The sequence below is a fragment of the Anas platyrhynchos genome, chromosome 24, assembly GCF_047663525.1.
Source record: "Anas platyrhynchos isolate ZD024472 breed Pekin duck chromosome 24, IASCAAS_PekinDuck_T2T, whole genome shotgun sequence".
In the NCBI taxonomy this organism is placed as follows: Eukaryota; Metazoa; Chordata; class Aves; order Anseriformes; family Anatidae; genus Anas; species Anas platyrhynchos.
In genome coordinates this window covers 2,288,174-2,306,815 of record NC_092610.1, presented here as the reverse complement: position 1 = coordinate 2,306,815, position 18,642 = coordinate 2,288,174, and the positions used below count along the sequence as shown (strand labels likewise).

Sequence of the window (18,642 nt, the reverse complement as noted above, 5' to 3'; positions counted from 1 at the left end):
TCCAAAACACCCCCAAAAACAGCCACTGTCAGCCCCCATGAGCTGCTGGAAATGTAAGACAGTGCCAAATCAACCCATGACACCCCCAAAAACAGCCACTGTCAGCCCCCATCTGCCACTGGAAACCCAAAGCACAGCTCCCTCACTATGGCTTCGTTAGGACTGACAGCAGCTCCGTTAGGACACCACTGTTGGTGTGGGGATCAGGAACAGCGCTGGGATATCATTCAGGGTGCCTGGAAGGCAGCAGCAGTAGGGAACAGGATGGTGCCACCAGGATTTGGGGTGTCAGCCCTCTGGGGTGCATGCCAGGACGACCCCGTACCTCGCTGCGGCCTGGCCGCCGCGCTTCACCTCGCCCTCATGATGAGCTGCTCCCACACGCATCCCTCTCCTCTCTCAATTCTCCACTGGCTCACAAGAAGGACAGAAGTCAAAACATTCGATAAATAATAAATGCCGAGTCCATCATATTTGCTTTTTTTGAACCTGCAGGGCTGGTATTTTCCAAGACCTTTCCTACAAGTCGAAGCGTCAGAACCCTATTTTAAAATTAAACGAAGCCTGTTATTCTCGTAAAAGTGCCTTACATCAGTTAATAAATACTTAAGGGAAACACCAGTATTACAAGACCAGTCACAAAACTACCATGATGTCTGGCAACGTTTCCAAGCTATTATTCAGCATATCTAAGTATAAAAATATAGAGAAGATATACATAGGACTACACAAATAGTACTTCAAAAAGATGAAGACACAATCTCTGCCTCAAGAAATCCACAATACCAAGGCTTGAGTAGGGCTACTCAAGACTATACTTCATAAATTAGAAATTTTAAAAAGCCAGCAAAGCAATTAACCTGATAAATATTACAAACATGCTGAGGCATCCTGACTGCAAAGTAGCCAGAACCCTATTGCTGTGTTATTCCACCCTTACATTGAAAACACCTACGTGTTTCCAGTGGTGAGGCTGAATCTGGTTATGACAGAAGAAGTTCCGATAGCTTTAGTTCTGAAGATGTTTCTAAATATCTCCCTTTAGAAGGCGTGGAAGGAATATTTCATTTAGTAAAAAATAGACTCACAAACTGCCTTTCAAAAATATCAATCTTACAAAATGGTACCTTACCCAGTGCTTAAAAAAAAAAAAAAAACACCACATTTTAGAGTCTCCTTAATGGCAAATGTTTACCAAGAGTTACCAATTCTGTCAGCCCATCTTTCTGCACTAGGTGTGAGAAGTAATGTAACATAGCAGGTAGCTATTTTTATTTTTATTTTTTTTTTCAGTTACAAACGTAGTTACCTGCTTTACGTCTGTGAACAAATAATAGTATGAAATACCAGTTCACTTTATTTAAGCATGTTCTAATTCTATGAACCTGTGGACTGAACAACTAAAAAATCCTTTTCAGGTCCAAGTATTTCACCTCATCTACATGAAATTAAAACTCTCAAATAGCTGGTGATAACAGCTTTGTGCTAAAACCCAAATTCCATGGCACAGCACTTTCCCCATGCGGCTTTTTCCTTACAAGGTCTCAAACCATAACAGAGCAATGGGATTACTGTCTTGAGTAAGTACCATGAACTGCTCAGTAGTATTTTTTACTGACAGTCTACCTCGAAAGATCTTCAAATTCCAGGAATTTACTGTGTAATGTCACCACCCTTAATTTGTGCTGTCAGCTACCAGTTACAAAACAGCATCAGGAAGCAAAGGGCTGCCCAGCTAGCGCTTCTGTAGCAAAGAACACAGTGTTTTTCAGAAATAGAGTGTTTTGCAGAAAAGGGACAGACTGCCTTAAATACTAGCCAAGTATTGTTGTTGACATTTGCACAACATTCTAAAAAATCCAAGGCTTTGTTTATTCACAGATGTATTAACTTTTACTTATTTTTTATTTATTTGTAAAGCAGGTAGCTTTGGTACTTAAGTCGGGCCTCATTTTTCCTCTTTTTCTCTGACTCTTCTCTACCTAGTAGTCTGATAGTATCTTCATCACATCGATCAATGGTATTTTTGTAGTGCCAGCGCCTGCGTCTCATGACTGGCTCCCGTTCCAAGAAAGCAGCCCAGTATTGTGATGTTTGCAGTAAGTCCCACGGACATTTGCTTTTCTCACTTCCTCCGTTCCAAGATTTGTTGGGTATATGGGAACCATCAGAGCAGATTAGCCCATCTGTTCCGCATCCCCCACAGGACTGTGACTGCTACCAAACGCTTCACATATTTTTTTATATATTATTTATTATTATTATTTTATTTTTTTTCCTGGGTTTTGCCTTCAGGGAAACAGCAAATGACTGATGATTTGGGACAGAAAAAAAATGTTATGTTCTACAAAGCTGACCGAAAACTGGAATTTAAACTCCGAATAACTTTAATATCAGTATTTGAGTATCTCAGGGCACAGCCCCTAGCACTTCTCCGGGTGCCTGCTGCCGGCAGCAAGCTGCGAACCTCTCGAAATTGCCATTTCTGGGGAAGGAAGGAAGGCCGATAGGCATCTGGCGGCCACCTAAACCAGATCAAAACGGTCTTAAACCAGATCAAACCGCTCGGTGCCTCCCTAAAGCTCTGGGGAGGTTTCCCGAGCAGGGGGGGTCGCCTCAGGACCGACCCCGAGCCCCCCCCGTGGGGAAATGGCGGCGGGGACGCCCTGAGGTGAGGGGGAGCCCCCGGCCCTGTCCCCCCCCCGCCGCCCTCCCCTCAGGCAGCGCCCGCCCCGCCCTCGCCCCGCTGATTGGTCAAGTCCTCCTGAAGGGGCGGGACGAACCGGAGATAATCCCCCAATAAAACGCCGGGAGGGGAGGGGCCTCTAGGGCGGTGCTGGGTTGTGATTGGTTGGTTTCCGCGGTGGGCGGGGCTAAGGCAGCGCGCGAAGACTCGAAGCGGTTTCCTACGCGGCCCGGGCCATGGCGGAGGCGGCGGCGGCGCCCGCTGAGGTGAGTCCCGCAGCTCCGCGCCGCCGGCTGGGGGCGGGCACGGGGCTCCCGCGGGCGCGGCGCAGCGGAGAGCCGGGAGGGGCGGCGAGCGAGGCGGCGGCGGCTCCTTGGCTGCCCGGTGACACCGCGCCCGCCTCCCTCTTTCCCTCCCTTTTTGGCGGAAACTACATTTCCCAGCATCCCCTGCGGCGGCGGCTCCCCGCACTTCCGCCTCGCCGCGCGCGCGGGGGGTGCTGGGAAGCGTGAGCTCGGCCTATCCCTGCGGGCGTGCGCGGGGAGGGGCGGGGCCGCGGGGGCGCGCTGGGAAAGGCGGCAGCGAGCCGGGGCGGGCGCGGTGCATGCCGGGAGCGCGCGGGACGGGGCCGTCGGAGGCGGCCCCTGTGAGGGGAGCCCCTCGACGGTGCTCGCCGCCCGCTGGGGCCGTGGGGCTGCTCCAGCGCGGGCTCTGTTTATTTTTTCCTATGTGCGAGCTCAGCTTAAGCACGTTTAAACACTAATAAAGGTTGTTGTGGTGTGTTCTTTCTTCATAAAGTGTAAAATAAGTGTGAAAATAGCACGGTGTACGCGTGGGGGGGTCCTGCGCAGGGGCTGGGCGAGGCCTTGGGGTGAGGTTGGGCCCCGTGAGGCGCCACAGCACCAAGGGCGCCCGGTGCTTTGTGCTTGCAGCTGGAAGGTCCCGGCTCGGCCGAGCAGAAGAGCCCCGACAGCGACTCGGACAGCGGGCAGGGCAGCTGCGAGACGGCCTCGCCACGGCTCCTCCTGGCCGGGACAGCGGCTCGCGGTGACGGAGGTCGGTGAGGGGTCGGGAGCTGGGCCTGCGGGCTGTCGTCTTCAACAGTCCTTTCCTACAAATTTTTAAGAAGTTAAGACTGACTGACCTCTATGAATCCAAAACACCCTCTTTTGTGGCTTAAAATGTAGGCAGGAAGCTCAAAATCCTCCCCCCAAATAAGTTTTTGAGGTAGAGAAAGTGCAGTGGTAAATCAAATGTGTTTTATTTGCTTATTTCCTTTCCTTTTATGATTTTCTTGATCTACCAAATCTACAATTTGCTTAATCTATGCAATTACTTACCATAGTTTTATTATTATTTCAACTCACTAATATATCAGTGAAGAATTTCCCAATCTGCATGTTCTTTAACAAAGACTTGAAACCTATAACATCAATTTGGATCAATTACCTACACTATAGGGAGATGTGGATTCTAAAAACCTCATTTCACGCTGATTAGCTATAGTTGTTGATGTCTGAGAAATTTAACAGGTTGCTTGATAATTAACTCATGAAATTTACCTTTCCATAGCACGCATCACTTCTTGTCTTTTAATATAATCCTTCAGATTCAGAGGAAGAGATTTTTGTGAGTAAAAAAGGAAAAAACAAGAAGGTGCTTCAAGACAGTGAAAGTGAAGATGGAGAGGATGGTGGCACTCCTGTGCAGAATGACACTCTGGGTGGAGACATAGAAAGTGGAGAGGAAAAAGAGAATATTCTTGTCCAGAAGAACAAAAAATCTCGTCGGATTCGCCAGCTTCTGCTGGATAGTGATGACAGTGACACTGGAGACCATTTGCAGATTGAAAACCTTGAAACAAGCAGAAAGGCTGTCTTGCCTGAGAAGGATTTGGAAGAGGAGAGTCCACTGAAATCTGGGAAAAAATACAGAAAACATGAAAACAATTATGAAGAAGAGACAACAAAAAAAACAGTAGTAAGATCTAGGAGGAAGGAGAAGGAGAGGGAGAGAAGAATTGCATCCATCAAACAGCTGAAAAAAGAAAAGAAGCCTAGAGCAGAGGTATTTGTTTTTGGCAGAAATTCTCACATGCTTTCTCCATTAAGTTACGTTTATAACTTAGTTTAATTATTTTGTTTCAATGCTTCAGCATCACTTGTGTCAGTGTTACTAGAGAGGCTACAGTATAGAATCCACAAGGATTCATTGTACACCCTGCAAGTCTAACAGTTTCACCTGCCAAGTACAAACCCTGATGCCTGATGATTTAACATCAGAGCATGTGAAGCCAGGCAGGAAATCTTTGAGTTTTGTTTCTAGCTCATCACGGGCTTGTTCTGTGCACAAAGTGCTGTGTTTAGTGTTTCTGCTTTTTGATAGTTTCTGGTGAAAACTTTGGGCTACTTTCAAATTTAAATTCTCTGAATAAATGGCTGCTTGTGAGGTTATGTATTGTTGCTATTTATAAAATATATATTTCAAATGTAAATTTATTCTGTCTAAACCATTATGTTAAAGATGCCATATACCTATTCTAATTTATTTCATTAAGATCTTTTGACAGTAATCTTAAATTAATTTCAAAGAGATGAATTTGATCTTCTGAAACCAGTTGCATAAATCCTTTATTCTCATGGCACACAGGTGGATAGCGGTGAGACACATCCTTTTAATGACAGTGGCTGTCTTCTTGATGACAAAGAACTCTTCGATAATGGCTTAGAAGAGGAAAATGCTTCACTCCCAGAGGATGAAGAGTCAATAGAATCGATACGGGCGGCAGTGAAAGACAAAATAAAAAAATACAAGGTATTGGTGGGAAGTGTTCTATTTGAGCATGTATTAAACTATTTGGCAAGTCTGCTGCTCCGACAGAGAGTAGAACAGGCCTCTGCTTTGTTCTTAAAGATGAAGGAATGTTGTTCTGGAAAGCTGTAAAGATAATGCTACAGTAGAAGCTTTGCAAATCTAGCATAAGTATTAGACAGGATTTGAGTTGGTTTATAAGAATACTCCAGATCCTATTTTGATGGTTTAGCTGACCAGCTATAATTCTGTACAATTATTTTGACTTTTGGCTTGTTTGCCCGTTCTAGTTCCTGAATATCCTGTCAAATAAATGAATCTCTTATTGGTTTTCCAAGGGTGAAGGCTACAAACATGTATCTGATGCCGAGAATGAGGATCCTATATCAAAAGAACCAAAAAGGAAGGTGAAGTATTCTTCTATTGTTCATTATAGTGTATAACTAAAAAGCCCTTTATTTCAATTGTCTTGTCTTTTCAGTGCTCTCCTATGTTTTTGTTGGTTTGCTGCTTTTCATTTTCAACTGGCTGCTTTATGCTGACTTCTTTTTATTTGAAAGCTGGGGGAAAAGCTATTTAGAAAGTACAGAGTCCCATATTTTGCTTTCTGACTTAGAGGTCTCTTTCTTTTTTTTTTCTTTTTTTTTCTTTTTTTCTTCTGTTAAGGAGCGGAAAGCAGCAAGGTTAAGTAAAGAAGCCATTAAACAGTTACATAGTGAGACCCAACGACTTATTAGAGGTAAAACATACTTTTTTTTTGTATGTAGATGGGTATAAATATTAAGAAATTAGGAGGAGAAATTGAAAGAACGTTATCTGAAAGGCTAGATCCTTCTCTTGCCTAGCATGAATTACTTAGGCTAGAATGGTGCAAGACCATTTTTAGTCAAACACCTGCTTAAAGGTATCTTTATAACAAAAGAATAGAAAATTGTCTTGGAAACATAGTATTTTCTTTCATCCTGTAAATTTCCTCCTTGTGACTTGTGCAAAGTTTATGGAATATCTGGAATGTTCAATAGGCATGTAATAAAATTGTAACTGGTTGTGCAATTCTGATACTAACATCATGGTTCATTTCCTAATGAATCCACGGACATGTTGCAAACTTGGTCTTCAAGACTTGCTGTTAAAATGCTTCCCAAACAGCAACATTTGTTGTATTTGAGTTCTAACTGTGCACTTTCTGCCTGGACAAGCGTCTTTACTGCAAAACACTTGCTATTTCAATTCTTTGAATTTCAGAAATAAGAAACAAATGTCTTAGATGACTGTTTAAAATTTTCTTCCACTTTGTTTCTGTGGTAGAATCATCTGTGTCTCTCCCATACCACGTGCCTGAGGCCAAAAGCGTTCATGAATTCTTCAAGCGTCGACATCGACCAATGTGTGAAGGAAATGCCATGGCATTGCTGAAGTAAGGACTTAAACCTTCCTTGTGTGTTTTCATAAATGTTGAGGATATCCCAGCTTTGATTTTGGGGATAGCCAGACTTTGTAGTAGGCATGCTGTAGGACCTGTATCATGTGCAAACACCGGCTTTGTGTACAGCCACATAATGCTTCCAGGTTAATTTTAACTCTTGCTTTGACTGGAAAGTCCTAAAGAGAAACTACTACTTTTTCTTAAACTGTTTTAATACCATAAACGCCTTGAAATTTAAGGCATGTCACTGTTAACAGATGGCAATATTGCAGTTTTGACACTTGTCATACCATTGGGGTAGTCAGGACCTAGTAGCAACCCCAGATGAAGTAATATGCCCTTTTGTCCTTCACCTCTTCCTATGTGTTAATGAGAAGAATCAGAAAATTATTTCTTTCTGCCTTTGTTCTCAGCCTCTTCTCCTCTTTCACAATAGGTACAAATGATTTAATTATTTCTGCCTTCATTAGGTCCACTAACTACCAGATCACCCTGAATGAAGAACCTGCAGGCACTAAGACCTTAAGTGCAGATTGCAAAGATGGGCAAACAAGAGGTGGTCAGTCAGCAACTAATGAACCAGAAACAAGCCTTGGCAGAGATACAGCTGTGAACAAACCTCTCCCTGATGCAGGGGAGAACTCTACAGAAGACTGTACTGAAAAACCTCGAGAGAATGATGATGATTCTCCTACTGTTACGACTGTAACAACTGTGAGTAATGCAGAAGAACAACAGCACTCTAACTTCCAAAGCACTGACGGCAGTGAACAAAAAGAGAATGAAATTCCTGTAGCAGTCGGAGGCAATGCCCTTGAGCAAAGACATGAAACAGCACCGGGCCTAGAAAGCAATCAACAAGTGGGGCCTGGATTGGTGGCACAACCTGAAAAAGTGAGGAGGTCCAAACTGGATAAACTTCGTGAACTGGGAATAGACTTGACCATCAAGCCAAGAATCTGCTCTGACAGTGAATCCTTCATAAACCTCGACGAATCTGATTCAAATAAAGGTATAATTGTTATTGTTGTTATCCTGTCAGCTCTACCAAGTCATCAGAGTAAAACTAAATTTAATTGGAAAACCTTTGAGGAACATTGAGGTGATAGAGCAGGCCAGGCACGCTTTCTTACTCATACAGGTTTTTTGCTTAATGTTGGTATGCGTGTTCTTTCAACTGCATAAAAGGGAGTTTCTGACTCCTTAATATTCAAAAGCTTGGAGAAATGCTTAGTGCTAACTATTTAATGTTGAGTGATTTCAGTTCCGTTCTGCTGTAGTGAATTATGCTTGTACTTAAAGCACATGGGAGCACTTTTTCAAAGTGATTCAAAATCAGACATGCAATAGATATCCAGAAACAAAACTGCCTTGTGTTTCATAGTGTTTACCACTGATTTTGCTGTCTGGTGGCTGGAAGGGTAGAGTGGAAGTGAATTTTAAGATGCTGTGGATAAATCATAGTCAATGGTAAAGTCATTTAATATTAACTAACATCAATCGATTACAAGTTACAGCAATAATATTCTGTAACGATGTGTCAAATGTAATTGTCTTACAAATATAAAAAAGTTAAAGGTTTAGAGTTTTTAACTTCCTTAAAAAATTCTCAAGGCCTACTCTATATACAAATGTAGTGCTTGATGATTTTAAATACTATCAAACTGATTTAATTTGCATTTAATTAATATGTATTTACAGAATTAGAAGCCTTGAAAGCACGTTTCTTGAAGCACACTCTTCAAACATCGAAATCCAAAGCTGAACGGACCATAAACATCAACATTATTCGTAAGGAGACGACATCTGAAGGGAAAGAGGAGTTAAAAGCAGACGTGGTGCCAGCAGTATTAGTTTCAGAGAGTGTGGATGAAACAGTGCACACAAAGCCAGGTTGGTCTAGGAGAAATAATGATGCTTGATTTGGAAATTGCTTTTTTTTTTCTTTTTTCCCCCTCCTGTTTCCCCAGCTCCTAGTACTTCCCCGTGAAATACAGATGAATGAATCTTTATTTGCAGAATTAATTTGTTTAGATTTTCCTAAAGGATATCCCTGTTTTAAGAAAAAAGTCTTGATTAGATCTCATAAATAACACTAGCCAGCGTAGATCAGGTTGCCACAGTTAGATTTTTTTTGTTAGTGGTCCGATGGATTTCTCCCTATCCTTACCAAACTTTTATATAAAATATGAATACACTAAATGTAACTCTCAGATTCAGTGTGAAGAACTATTCTTATTTGGTAGATCTCTTATGCTTCCTTAATTCTATACTACAGTTCCTACTAGAAGTGTATAGATTTGCAAGCAAAAATATATGTGGAACGTGACTCTCACATGGTATCCCTTAAAAGAAATAGATCATTTGACTGATCCTATGGGCATGCATTATTTTTAGCTGCTCTTAATTATTTCATGTGCTGTAGCACATCTGCCCGTGGCAACTGGAAGCTGTTGCTCCCAAAAGACCCAGTGGAAAGACAGAGCCTATTCTTATGCAGAGGGCTGTGCCCGTGGCGTTTATGGATAATGAGGAATCTTGATAATTCATGAGACTGTGTCGCTTCTTGAAATGGAACTCGTTGAAACTAACTCCCTAGCTCTTCCAGCTGGCAGATCAATTCATAAAAACACTTAAAAACCCTTTAAAACCCCATTTTTTATTCGCTTTTTATGTGTGTAACTGTATTAGATTGGCTACTTAAGTTAAGAATTCTTTGTAGTACATCTAAATATATTAATTTATTCATTTCTGTCCAGGTGAAAAGCTACAAGTGCTGAAGGCTAAACTCCAGGAGGCCATGAAGCTCCGCAGGATTGAGGAACGCCAGAAACGGCAAGCATTGTTTAAACTGGATAATGAGGACATGCTGGAAGAAGAGGAGGAGGAGGAGGAAGAGATGACAGATGAGTCTGAGTCTGAAGAAGAAGAAGAAGAAGAAGAAAAAGAAGAAGAAGAAGGCAATCATGAGGTTTGTATGCGACATTTTACATAACTCACTCAGCTTCTCAGTTCTGCTGTCTTTCTACAACGACATCAAACTTTTGTACACTATTAATATTGGGAAGTTGCCAGTAATTCTTAAAAAATAAAAAAACAAATGCTAGTTATCTTGTTCAGTGTTTTTGTAGTATATAAAACTAAATGTATTTGTTTTTTTGTTTTTGTTTTTTTTTGTTTTGCATAAACAGCATTAAAAACAGATATAAGTATATAAAAGATCCTTGTGCCACCTATATAAAGTGTCACCAGGAAATTATATACAAAATAGATCCTTAGCTCATTCCTACCAGGGAACAATTTCTATGGGATGTATGCATACCTAATTGATATCACCTTCCCGATCTGGTGTGGACTTTACCACAGCTTTTTATTCTTTAAAAAGGGTCAGAACAGCATGGCTGTTTCAAGCACCTCTATACCAGTTGTCTTAAAGTGAAATAGGGACATGGAGGAACCGACAATGTAATTCAGTTTTGTCCTCCGTATGTTAAAATATTTTCTCAAAAAAAGCACACAAAAGCAGGTCAAAGCAATGGCCAAATCTGATGTTTTTGTGGATGCTCTTTAGACTCTGGAATATCTGCTTGATGAGGCAGAGGAAGACGATGATGATGATTCAGAAGAGAAACACGTTGAAGATGGTGATAAAGAAACTGACAAAGAATCAATAGATGGAGAAAAGGTGGAGCAATCTGTGCATTGTGCTTCTGTTCCTAAACCACCTTCAACAGAGTCTACGTTGATGCTTTTTAAGGACAGCTCCTCCAAAATGGGGTAAATAAACAAAACTTTAAGAATGGTCCCTGAGCAATTTTAAATTTAAGATACATGGTATATATTTTTTGATACTTTTTTTTTTTGGTAATAAGTTATCATCTATACCAGCAAATGCATTTTATTTAATTGCAGATACTCTCTTCCTGAAGAGAAACTTGAAAATGAAGAAGCTGCAGACAAGGGATCTACCAAGTTAGGTAAAGTAGAACTGCTATGAAGCTAGCAGTTACTTTTTGTTTTCACATGGCACGTGTAGAAGTTTCCATTCATGTTTGGTATTTGATAGTCCTGTTATTTCATTACCTGTATATTTAAACAATATGACTATGAAAATTATGACTCCTGATAATTTAGGAGAGCTTGAAAAAACTAGAGGAGAAAAAAAGGTTCAAAATTATACTGGGGAAAAGTATAGAAACAGAAATCAATATCGTGTTGCACTTTTAAAACTGAATTTCCTGAATCCTTTAGGGAAAAAAATCCATCATAAGTGCAAAATGGTGAATTTTCAGCAAGGTGTCTGTGTTGCAAAATAGTATCTTGAGAGTATCTTGAGGTTTTACTGGATTACAAAAAAAAAAAAAAAGGCATTATATTTAACTATTTCCCTTCTTTTCAGAAGATGATGATTCCTTTTCTCTACCAACGCCAGCAAAAGAGAATAGCCATAACAGCAGCTTTGAGTTGATCGGCTCCATGATTCCATCGTATCAGCCCTGTAACAAACAGATGTCACGTGGAGGGAACTTCTTATCTGCAGCAGGAGGTTTCAGGTCACCTTCCCCAGGCTTTTTCAAAACAAGCTTTATCAGCTCTGCTTCTAAGGTAAGGTTCTTTCTCTTCTTCTTGTCATATAAGAACCAGATGGATAGTGAATTAATGTATCTTATGACTGTCACGTGTATCAAAAAATAACACCAGATGAAGACATTGAGTCAAGTGCTTTTATATGAGTAAGACTTCGGGGACAGTTTGCTTTTTCTGGAGCTTCCAAATGTCTTGACATTGGGTAAGAATGTCATTATAAACTTCTAAAACATCAAATAAAAGATGCTATAATCTGGTTTTGATTTCTAAAATATGCATGTTGTCATATTTTTAAGTGTGCTCACATGGACTGCACAACATTTGACATTAGTGAACACTTGATTTATCAGAGCGATGTGGAAATACTTTAACTTCTTTTTAGTCTGCATGGTCTTTATCCTTTAAAACAGATTAAATATTTTATCCAATTCTCGCTTTTGATTTCTAAGATTGCAGAATAAATAACTTGTATATTTTTACCTTTCATTTTCGTAGAGCTCAGGAAAGATGTCTGAACCCTCCCTTCCTATAGAAGACTCCCAGGACCTGTATAATGCTTCTCCTGAACCCAAAAGTTTATTTCCAGGGGCTGGAGAGTCACAGTTTCAATTTTCTCTGGAAGATGACACTCAGAGCCAGCTGCTTGATGCAGATGGGTAAGTTACAGGTGTAAAGAATAACATTTAGTGTACTTTAACAGAAATGGGACATACAAAACAGCAAGGATTTTCTAATTATGGACTTTATTTCAGGTTCTTGAATGTTGGACAACATAGGAATAAATACCAGTCCTCAAAGCATCAGCTCACTCTAGCTAGTATGGATGAGAACGCAATGGATGCAAACATGGATGAATTGTTGGACTTGTGTTCTGGGCAGTTCACCAGTCAAGCTGAGCATGTGCCAAATACCAGCAGCAACAAAAAGCAGCCCATGGAAGAATTGCTCAATCTTTGTTCAGGAAAATTCGTGTCTCAGAGTATGTCCTGAATTCTAATCTCAGTTTTGATGGTGACTTGATTTATAAGCTTTACACTAACATGTGTTTTAATTCTGGTCACCAATGCAGGATGTGGAATGTTCTAAGAGTTAATATTTATCTGTCTAATGAATTGTTATCTTACTTTTTGCAGCAGGTTCTCCAACATGGGCTTCATCAGCATCTTCCAAGGCAGAAAAAGACAGTGACATAGAAGATCCAATGGCAGAAGCACTAGCGCTTTGTTCAGGCTCTTTTCCCACAGACAGGTTAGCATTACTCTTCAGAAACGTACAAAAGTTTATGGCAGTAGCTGTTTCATTTCACTGGTGATGTGTTTTTGTGTTTGACATCAATTCAAAATGGTGCAGTCAAAAATAATCTGTTCTGGAGGCAAAGAAGAGGAATGTAGTAAGTTGTTCAATGATTTCTCTTCAAATCAGCAGCACGTGCTGTTTTCCACAACTACTGTGAGGGGAAATCCATCTTTTGTCAGCTGCATGACATTCAGGTGCTCTTTGAACAGTGCTAGATTATTCTCTCTAGAACCTGAGATCACCAGAAGTAACAGCTGAAGTCTAGCCTTGAGTTGTGGAAGGACATCAGTAGGTGTCAAATGAGAACGTGTTTCTTTCATTTAATTTTTCCATAGGGAGGAGGAGGATGAGGAGCAAGAAGAACTTGGTGATTTTCAGCTATTAACAGATGACAACGCCTTTGATAGTGAAGAGGTATGAACTGATAAAGGAAAACGCTAGTGAATTCTGACTTTGAGAACTCAATTTATCTACTTAATTTTTTAATGTATCTGTCAACACAAGGTACAATTTCTTCCAAAACAAGTACTGAAACATTTCGAGAGCAATTTAGATCATTCAAAATGTCTATGTAATATTGTGGTATACTGGATAAAGAGTCTTAGCGTAGCAAATCCTAAAGATGTGTGGTGTTTTAGTCTGTGTTTGACTTAAAGACAGAAGAAGTTGTCATTACAAAGCAAACCACTTTCATAAATTCCTTTGTTTACGGAAACTTTCTCTTTGACAGGATGAAAAAAGCAGAGACAGTGATGCTGAAGAAGCAGAAATAAGTGATGAAGAAGAACAATTGCTGAGAGGTAGACAGGGCTTGAAAAAGAAACTGTAAGTGTTTGCCTGTATTTTATATCTTAATTGCCAGAAAGATTAGAACATAATAGCACTAGAAATTTAGTCTATAGTTATTTCTTCCCCAGCACTATTAGCTCAGGTGCTGTTAGTATCAAGATGTTTATGTGACTGTGTTGTTGGCTTTGGTTATTGTTTTTTTTGCTTTGGTGATGTCATACTGCATGAGTTAACTATGTTGCCGGTTGGTTAGAGAGGATTACAGATGGAAATCAAAAAGCCAGGATGAAAGCAATGCAGTATTTTTTATTTATTTTATTTTTTAAACCAAATCGAGGGTGCAGGGGTATTGCTGTCATTCTTTGTGTGTTAAGGTCTTTATTTGCCCTAGTAGGGAAGACATCTGGTTGGTAGTTATCATTGTCATCACATTTGGCAGGCAACTGATGAGGAATCTGGTGGATAGTAGACATTTGGGGTTGTTATGTATTGGCAGGCTGTATGCACAAATGTGCAAGAATGCAAGTCTTAACCCTTTTGAAAACTAAAGATGAGTCATTTCTTTTTCAGAATATTTGCTAATCTTACATCAAAAGGTTTTCAGGAGACTCCTGTGGTGCTCATTGGTCTACCAAACTAAACTCTTCTAATGTTCTTTGATAGAAACCTGCAGGATTTCATGGAAGATGAAGCTGAGCTGTCAGGGAGTGACGTGGGAAGTGAGGATGAATACGATGGCGAAGAGCTGGATGAGTATGAAGAAGAGATTATTGATGAGGAACTCCCAAGTGAAGCGGAATTAGGAAATCAAGTACAGAAATTACACATGTCAGTGACAGTATTGGTATATATTTGTGTGTGTGAGGTCGCGGCTCTCAAGTATAATCTGGACTAAGCCTCTCCCTTTCTCTTGCGTTAATAGGAAGGTAGTGCTTGATGATGACAAGCGACAGTTACGCTTGTACCAAGAGAGGTACCTCATCGACGGTGACCTGCACAGCGATGGCCCTGGCAGAATGAGGAAATTCAGATGGAAAAATATAGGTGACTGTCAGATCTGTTTGTAGTAGATGGGGGATGAAAGACAGGAGAGATGATGTATGTATTTAGAAAATAGGATTCACTCTTTCAGAAGAAAACAAAGTATTCCAGAAATGTTTTTTTTTGATTAGTTTTTGTTTTGTACTGGTCTGTATATGCCTCCTGTTAATTTTGCTAGCTAACTACTTTTTGTCTCTCTGTCTAGATGATGCTTCACAGGTTGACTTGTTTCAGAGGGATTCAGATAATGATGATGAAAATGAACAGTTTGATGAAACTGAAGTGAAATGGAGGAAAGAACGATTTGAACGAGAACAGTGGCTTCGTGAGCAGGTATTAGTTAGCTTCTAGAAAGGCATCTTGTTCAGTTCTTCTCTGTACCATTGCTAGATGTGAAATTGCTAGTTCCTCAAGTTAAGTTCTGGAAAAAATAACATTCATAGATAATCTTTGTTTTTCATCATGAATTCTGCTCTTTCTCTTCCACAAGTATTGTACAGAGAGAAACTAATTTGGAAGGGAGAGGCAAAACAACTTTGTTCTCAAACAAGTCAGCTTCAAAGTTGGAATAGTTTTTCTTATGCTGGGAGAACAACTCACCTAGTATCAAATCTTGTAAAACTTGGGGTTTTGTCAGCTGAATGTGAAGTTAGAAGCTTGTTGCCCCTTAATAGATTGAGGATTATAAAACACCTAAGAAATTGCAATAAACTTTTATGGTAGAAAGTAAATGAATATATAAATTTACATACTGGAAGGACTTGGTCTATGTAAATTACTGAGTGTTCATTCTTAATATTTTGTAAAATTGAAAAAGTTCCTATCTTCTCTTTGCTACAGAAGGAAAAAAATAAAGAGGAGGAGGAGGAAGACATTGGTGAAGACAGCCAATTCATGAAACTAGCAAAAAAAGTAACTGCTAAGTCCCTACAGAAGAAAGGTAGGCTTGCCTTTTTTATTATTATTATTTAAATGATAGTCAAAGAGAGGGAAAGCTTAACTTCTAGTCATCATTAGCTAGTCTCCAGTGAACCAGGACATGGATTAGCAAACTCCAGTAAGTAGATTTTTAACACCGGTCCAAGAGCATGACTTCTAGAACTTGAAAAGATAAAAGATAGTGCAGTTTTGTGTTTTCAGTGCCTTAAGTTTGACAACTGTGTGTATATAATTAATAAAATAGTGTGTTACTTCTTGAAAACAGTTGTTGTAGAGGAATTTATTTATACTCTACTTCTTTATTTAGTCTCTTATTCTTCATTTGCTTGCCTTTAAGCTGTGGAGAAGTAGGCTGTAAGTGATGTGCTGCCTAGCAGTTTTTTCCAAATATCTTAAAGAAAGATAAGGACTTAAGGAAAAGCTGCGTAAGGTAGTGAAAATAAATGTAGGTTTTCCCTGGCTGTAGTAAAAGCACGACTCCCGAGTGTGCAAAGCTGTTTCTAAACCAATTTTTCCCTTCTAAATGATAGATTGTTCTGGCAATTAGTACTATCAGTTGTACAGCTTGTAGTATAATTTAATGCATTTTTTTTCTGCAGTATTTACTGTCTGTTGTCAATTCTGAGTTCTTCAGTTTGATATAAAGTTTTATTCTTCCAAACTAAGTTCAAAAACTGACAATCTCTTATTTGTCTCTGCTAGCAAGCCCAGCAACAGTGGTACAAGACACAAAACTCTTACCCAGGAACCCGTTTGAAACATTCAGACCTGCCAGTGACATTCAGGTAATGGTTCTGGCATTTCAAAACTGTTTCTGTAAAACACCTCCAAGTCAGCTGACCCAAGATTCTGGCCGTGTCTGATTTGTATGATAGTGATGAAATGCTGTTAGCAAGTAACAGTTTGGTGGGGAGTAGTCTTTTCTATTAAGATTAACCTTCTAAAACAGCTCTCTTTTTTTTTGGTGAGAGTGTTTTAATACAGTGTTTCTTTGTTCTTCAGATAAAAAACGGGTCTCTCTTGAACAGACCTAAAGCCGTCCTTCAGAAGCTAGCAGCAATGTCAGATCTTAATCCAAATGTGCCTCGAAATTCAAGGAATTTTGTCTTTCACACGCTTTCCCCAGACAAGAATGAAGAAGCAAAGGAGAAATCAAAACATCAGGTAAAGATTTGTGTGGGAATATGCTGCCAATTTTGTAGATTAGTTAAACATACAGACACCAAACATTGCCAAGTAGTTAAGAGCGTTGCTGTTTTAAATACCCTGTGGTTTCCTGTTGTACTGATATGTGATCTCACAGCAAATAACTGTTATGATTCAGAATTTAAACTTGGAGATTTTGTGTGTTCTAATTTTATCTGTTCCTCTGCAGGTGAAGAAAAGAGGTCCTACTGCCGTAATAACATCTCTGGCCAAATGTCCCAGGATTGACAGCACAGAGGACACAAGTCAAAGTCGAAGTATATTCCAATACTTAGAGAGCTGAAATTTTCTGTTTAGGGCCAGAATTTATTTCTCATCTCTGTCAGTTGCAGTTTGATTTGCAAATCTCTGCCAGCAATCATCAGGAAGGTAAACAAATTGCTGTACACTGTCCTTCCTGCTCCAGCTTTCTTCTCAAGTTCCAGTAATTTCCAAGCAATGGTCTAGTTTATTTCCCTTGTTTTACTTAGTGCTCCGTGATGAGAGTACAAAGACCATGCTTGGTTTGGAATGCTAACTTTGTCTCTCCCAAGCATTAAGGAAATTTACACTACTGTCTGCCATGCTCATAGAATCTCACATGTTTCAATGGTATCAGTTCCATCTGAAAACAACGTTCATGTGATAGATACAACTCAGAGATGCTGTGGTTAGCTTAAAGCACAGATGAAAGATGTTTTCCTGCAGGTTTAGGTACAAGGAAAGCAGTATTAACTATGGCAGGATGTATGTTGTTTACATTTGCAGTACTGAGGTAGCTGTGGCTCCCTTCAGTGTCTTCTTTAACATTAAGCATTTATTAGCTTCATAACTTCAGAAGCTCTGATGTACATTTGTAATATATGTTTTTAAAAAGTCCACAGTCTTTTATGAGGCAGTATGATGAGGATTTCTTTCCCTTTTTCCTTTTTGTTTTTAAAATTTGTATTCATACACATGCACATGAATGTGTGAGTGGAGAGGGAAGAATGTGAGTAACAGATACAGGAGAGGAAAAGGATGTGTGCGGGTTGCTTTTTTTGTTTGGTTTGCCCAAGTGAAAACTCTAGTAAATTATCTGCCCCCTTGTTTTCATGGAAGCTGTGCTTATCCATGACAAATCATCTACTTCTGAACAGCGAGAAATGGAAGGCCTTCTGTAGAATGAGGAAAGTAGGTAATAAAGAATCACTATTCACAGCTATTCTAAATAGCGTGAAAGAAACTTGAGACACAATATACAGCATTTCTGACCTTTCTGATTATATGTTGAATGTGTTTAAAATAGACACTGTTATGGTAGTGCAATTAAACATCTTTCTAAAACTTGACGTCATGTACTTAGGTTGCCCACTCCGTCAGAGAAGAATTGTGAACTGTAAATTTTGTAACGCTGTAAGCATATGCCTGGTGTGCTACATGTAAAATATTTTACTGTATATTATGTTTATAAAGAATTATGGTACCAGTTGGAGTGCAATTTTACAATAAAACATGTTTTTAATTTTGGAGGCAGTTGGAATTAATTTACAGCATTTCACTCAGTTGTGTGTGGTGTTTTTTGTTTTTTTTTTAAAATGTTCATCTATCTGCTTCCCCCTGTGCTTTCACAGCCCTGACTCCTCCCTTCACCAGGAGCAGCTGCCTTAATACTGGAATACGACAAAACAACCCCCTGGTGTTTATTGGAGTGTAAATTCAAGTCTTCTACTTGGGTTCAATTTGTATACAGTTCTTGGTCCTAAGAATACATTCTTTCTACTGCTTCAATAGTTCTGGTTTTGTTAGTTCCTAGACAAAACTTGCTTTATCATTGGCTTGAGGCAAGCTTGTTGCCCCTCGTTACTGGATTTGAAGTGGGAGGCTGGATGTGGCCTCTCAA

General features: G+C 39.8%; 1 protein-coding gene across 3 annotated transcripts; it reads left to right on the top strand.

The window, feature by feature from the left end:
- The first annotated feature begins 2,824 nt into the window (after positions 1 to 2,824).
- CLSPN (claspin) lies at positions 2,825 to 18,269 on the top strand. Of its 3 annotated transcripts, none has more exons than XM_072027324.1 (25): positions 2,825 to 2,952; positions 3,619 to 3,742; positions 4,296 to 4,753; positions 5,336 to 5,500; positions 5,836 to 5,904; positions 6,164 to 6,236; positions 6,806 to 6,914; positions 7,394 to 7,935; positions 8,625 to 8,816; positions 9,683 to 9,894; positions 10,495 to 10,700; positions 10,836 to 10,900; positions 11,326 to 11,528; positions 12,006 to 12,166; positions 12,263 to 12,489; positions 12,644 to 12,758; positions 13,142 to 13,220; positions 13,537 to 13,631; positions 14,259 to 14,423; positions 14,518 to 14,639; positions 14,842 to 14,969; positions 15,477 to 15,576; positions 16,278 to 16,360; positions 16,578 to 16,739; positions 16,951 to 18,269. In XM_072027324.1, exons 1-25 carry the CDS (start codon positions 2,923 to 2,925, stop codon positions 17,062 to 17,064), a joined length of 3,999 nt encoding a protein of 1,332 aa, XP_071883425.1. In that variant the 5' UTR covers positions 2,825 to 2,922; the 3' UTR covers positions 17,065 to 18,269. The 3 variants fall into 3 exon arrangements, with proteins under 3 accessions (XP_071883425.1, XP_071883426.1, XP_038023105.2); XM_072027325.1 differs by having other exon boundaries at positions 11,323 to 11,528; positions 12,647 to 12,758; XM_038167177.2 differs by having other exon boundaries at positions 11,323 to 11,528.
- The last annotated feature ends 373 nt before the right edge of the window (positions 18,270 to 18,642 follow it).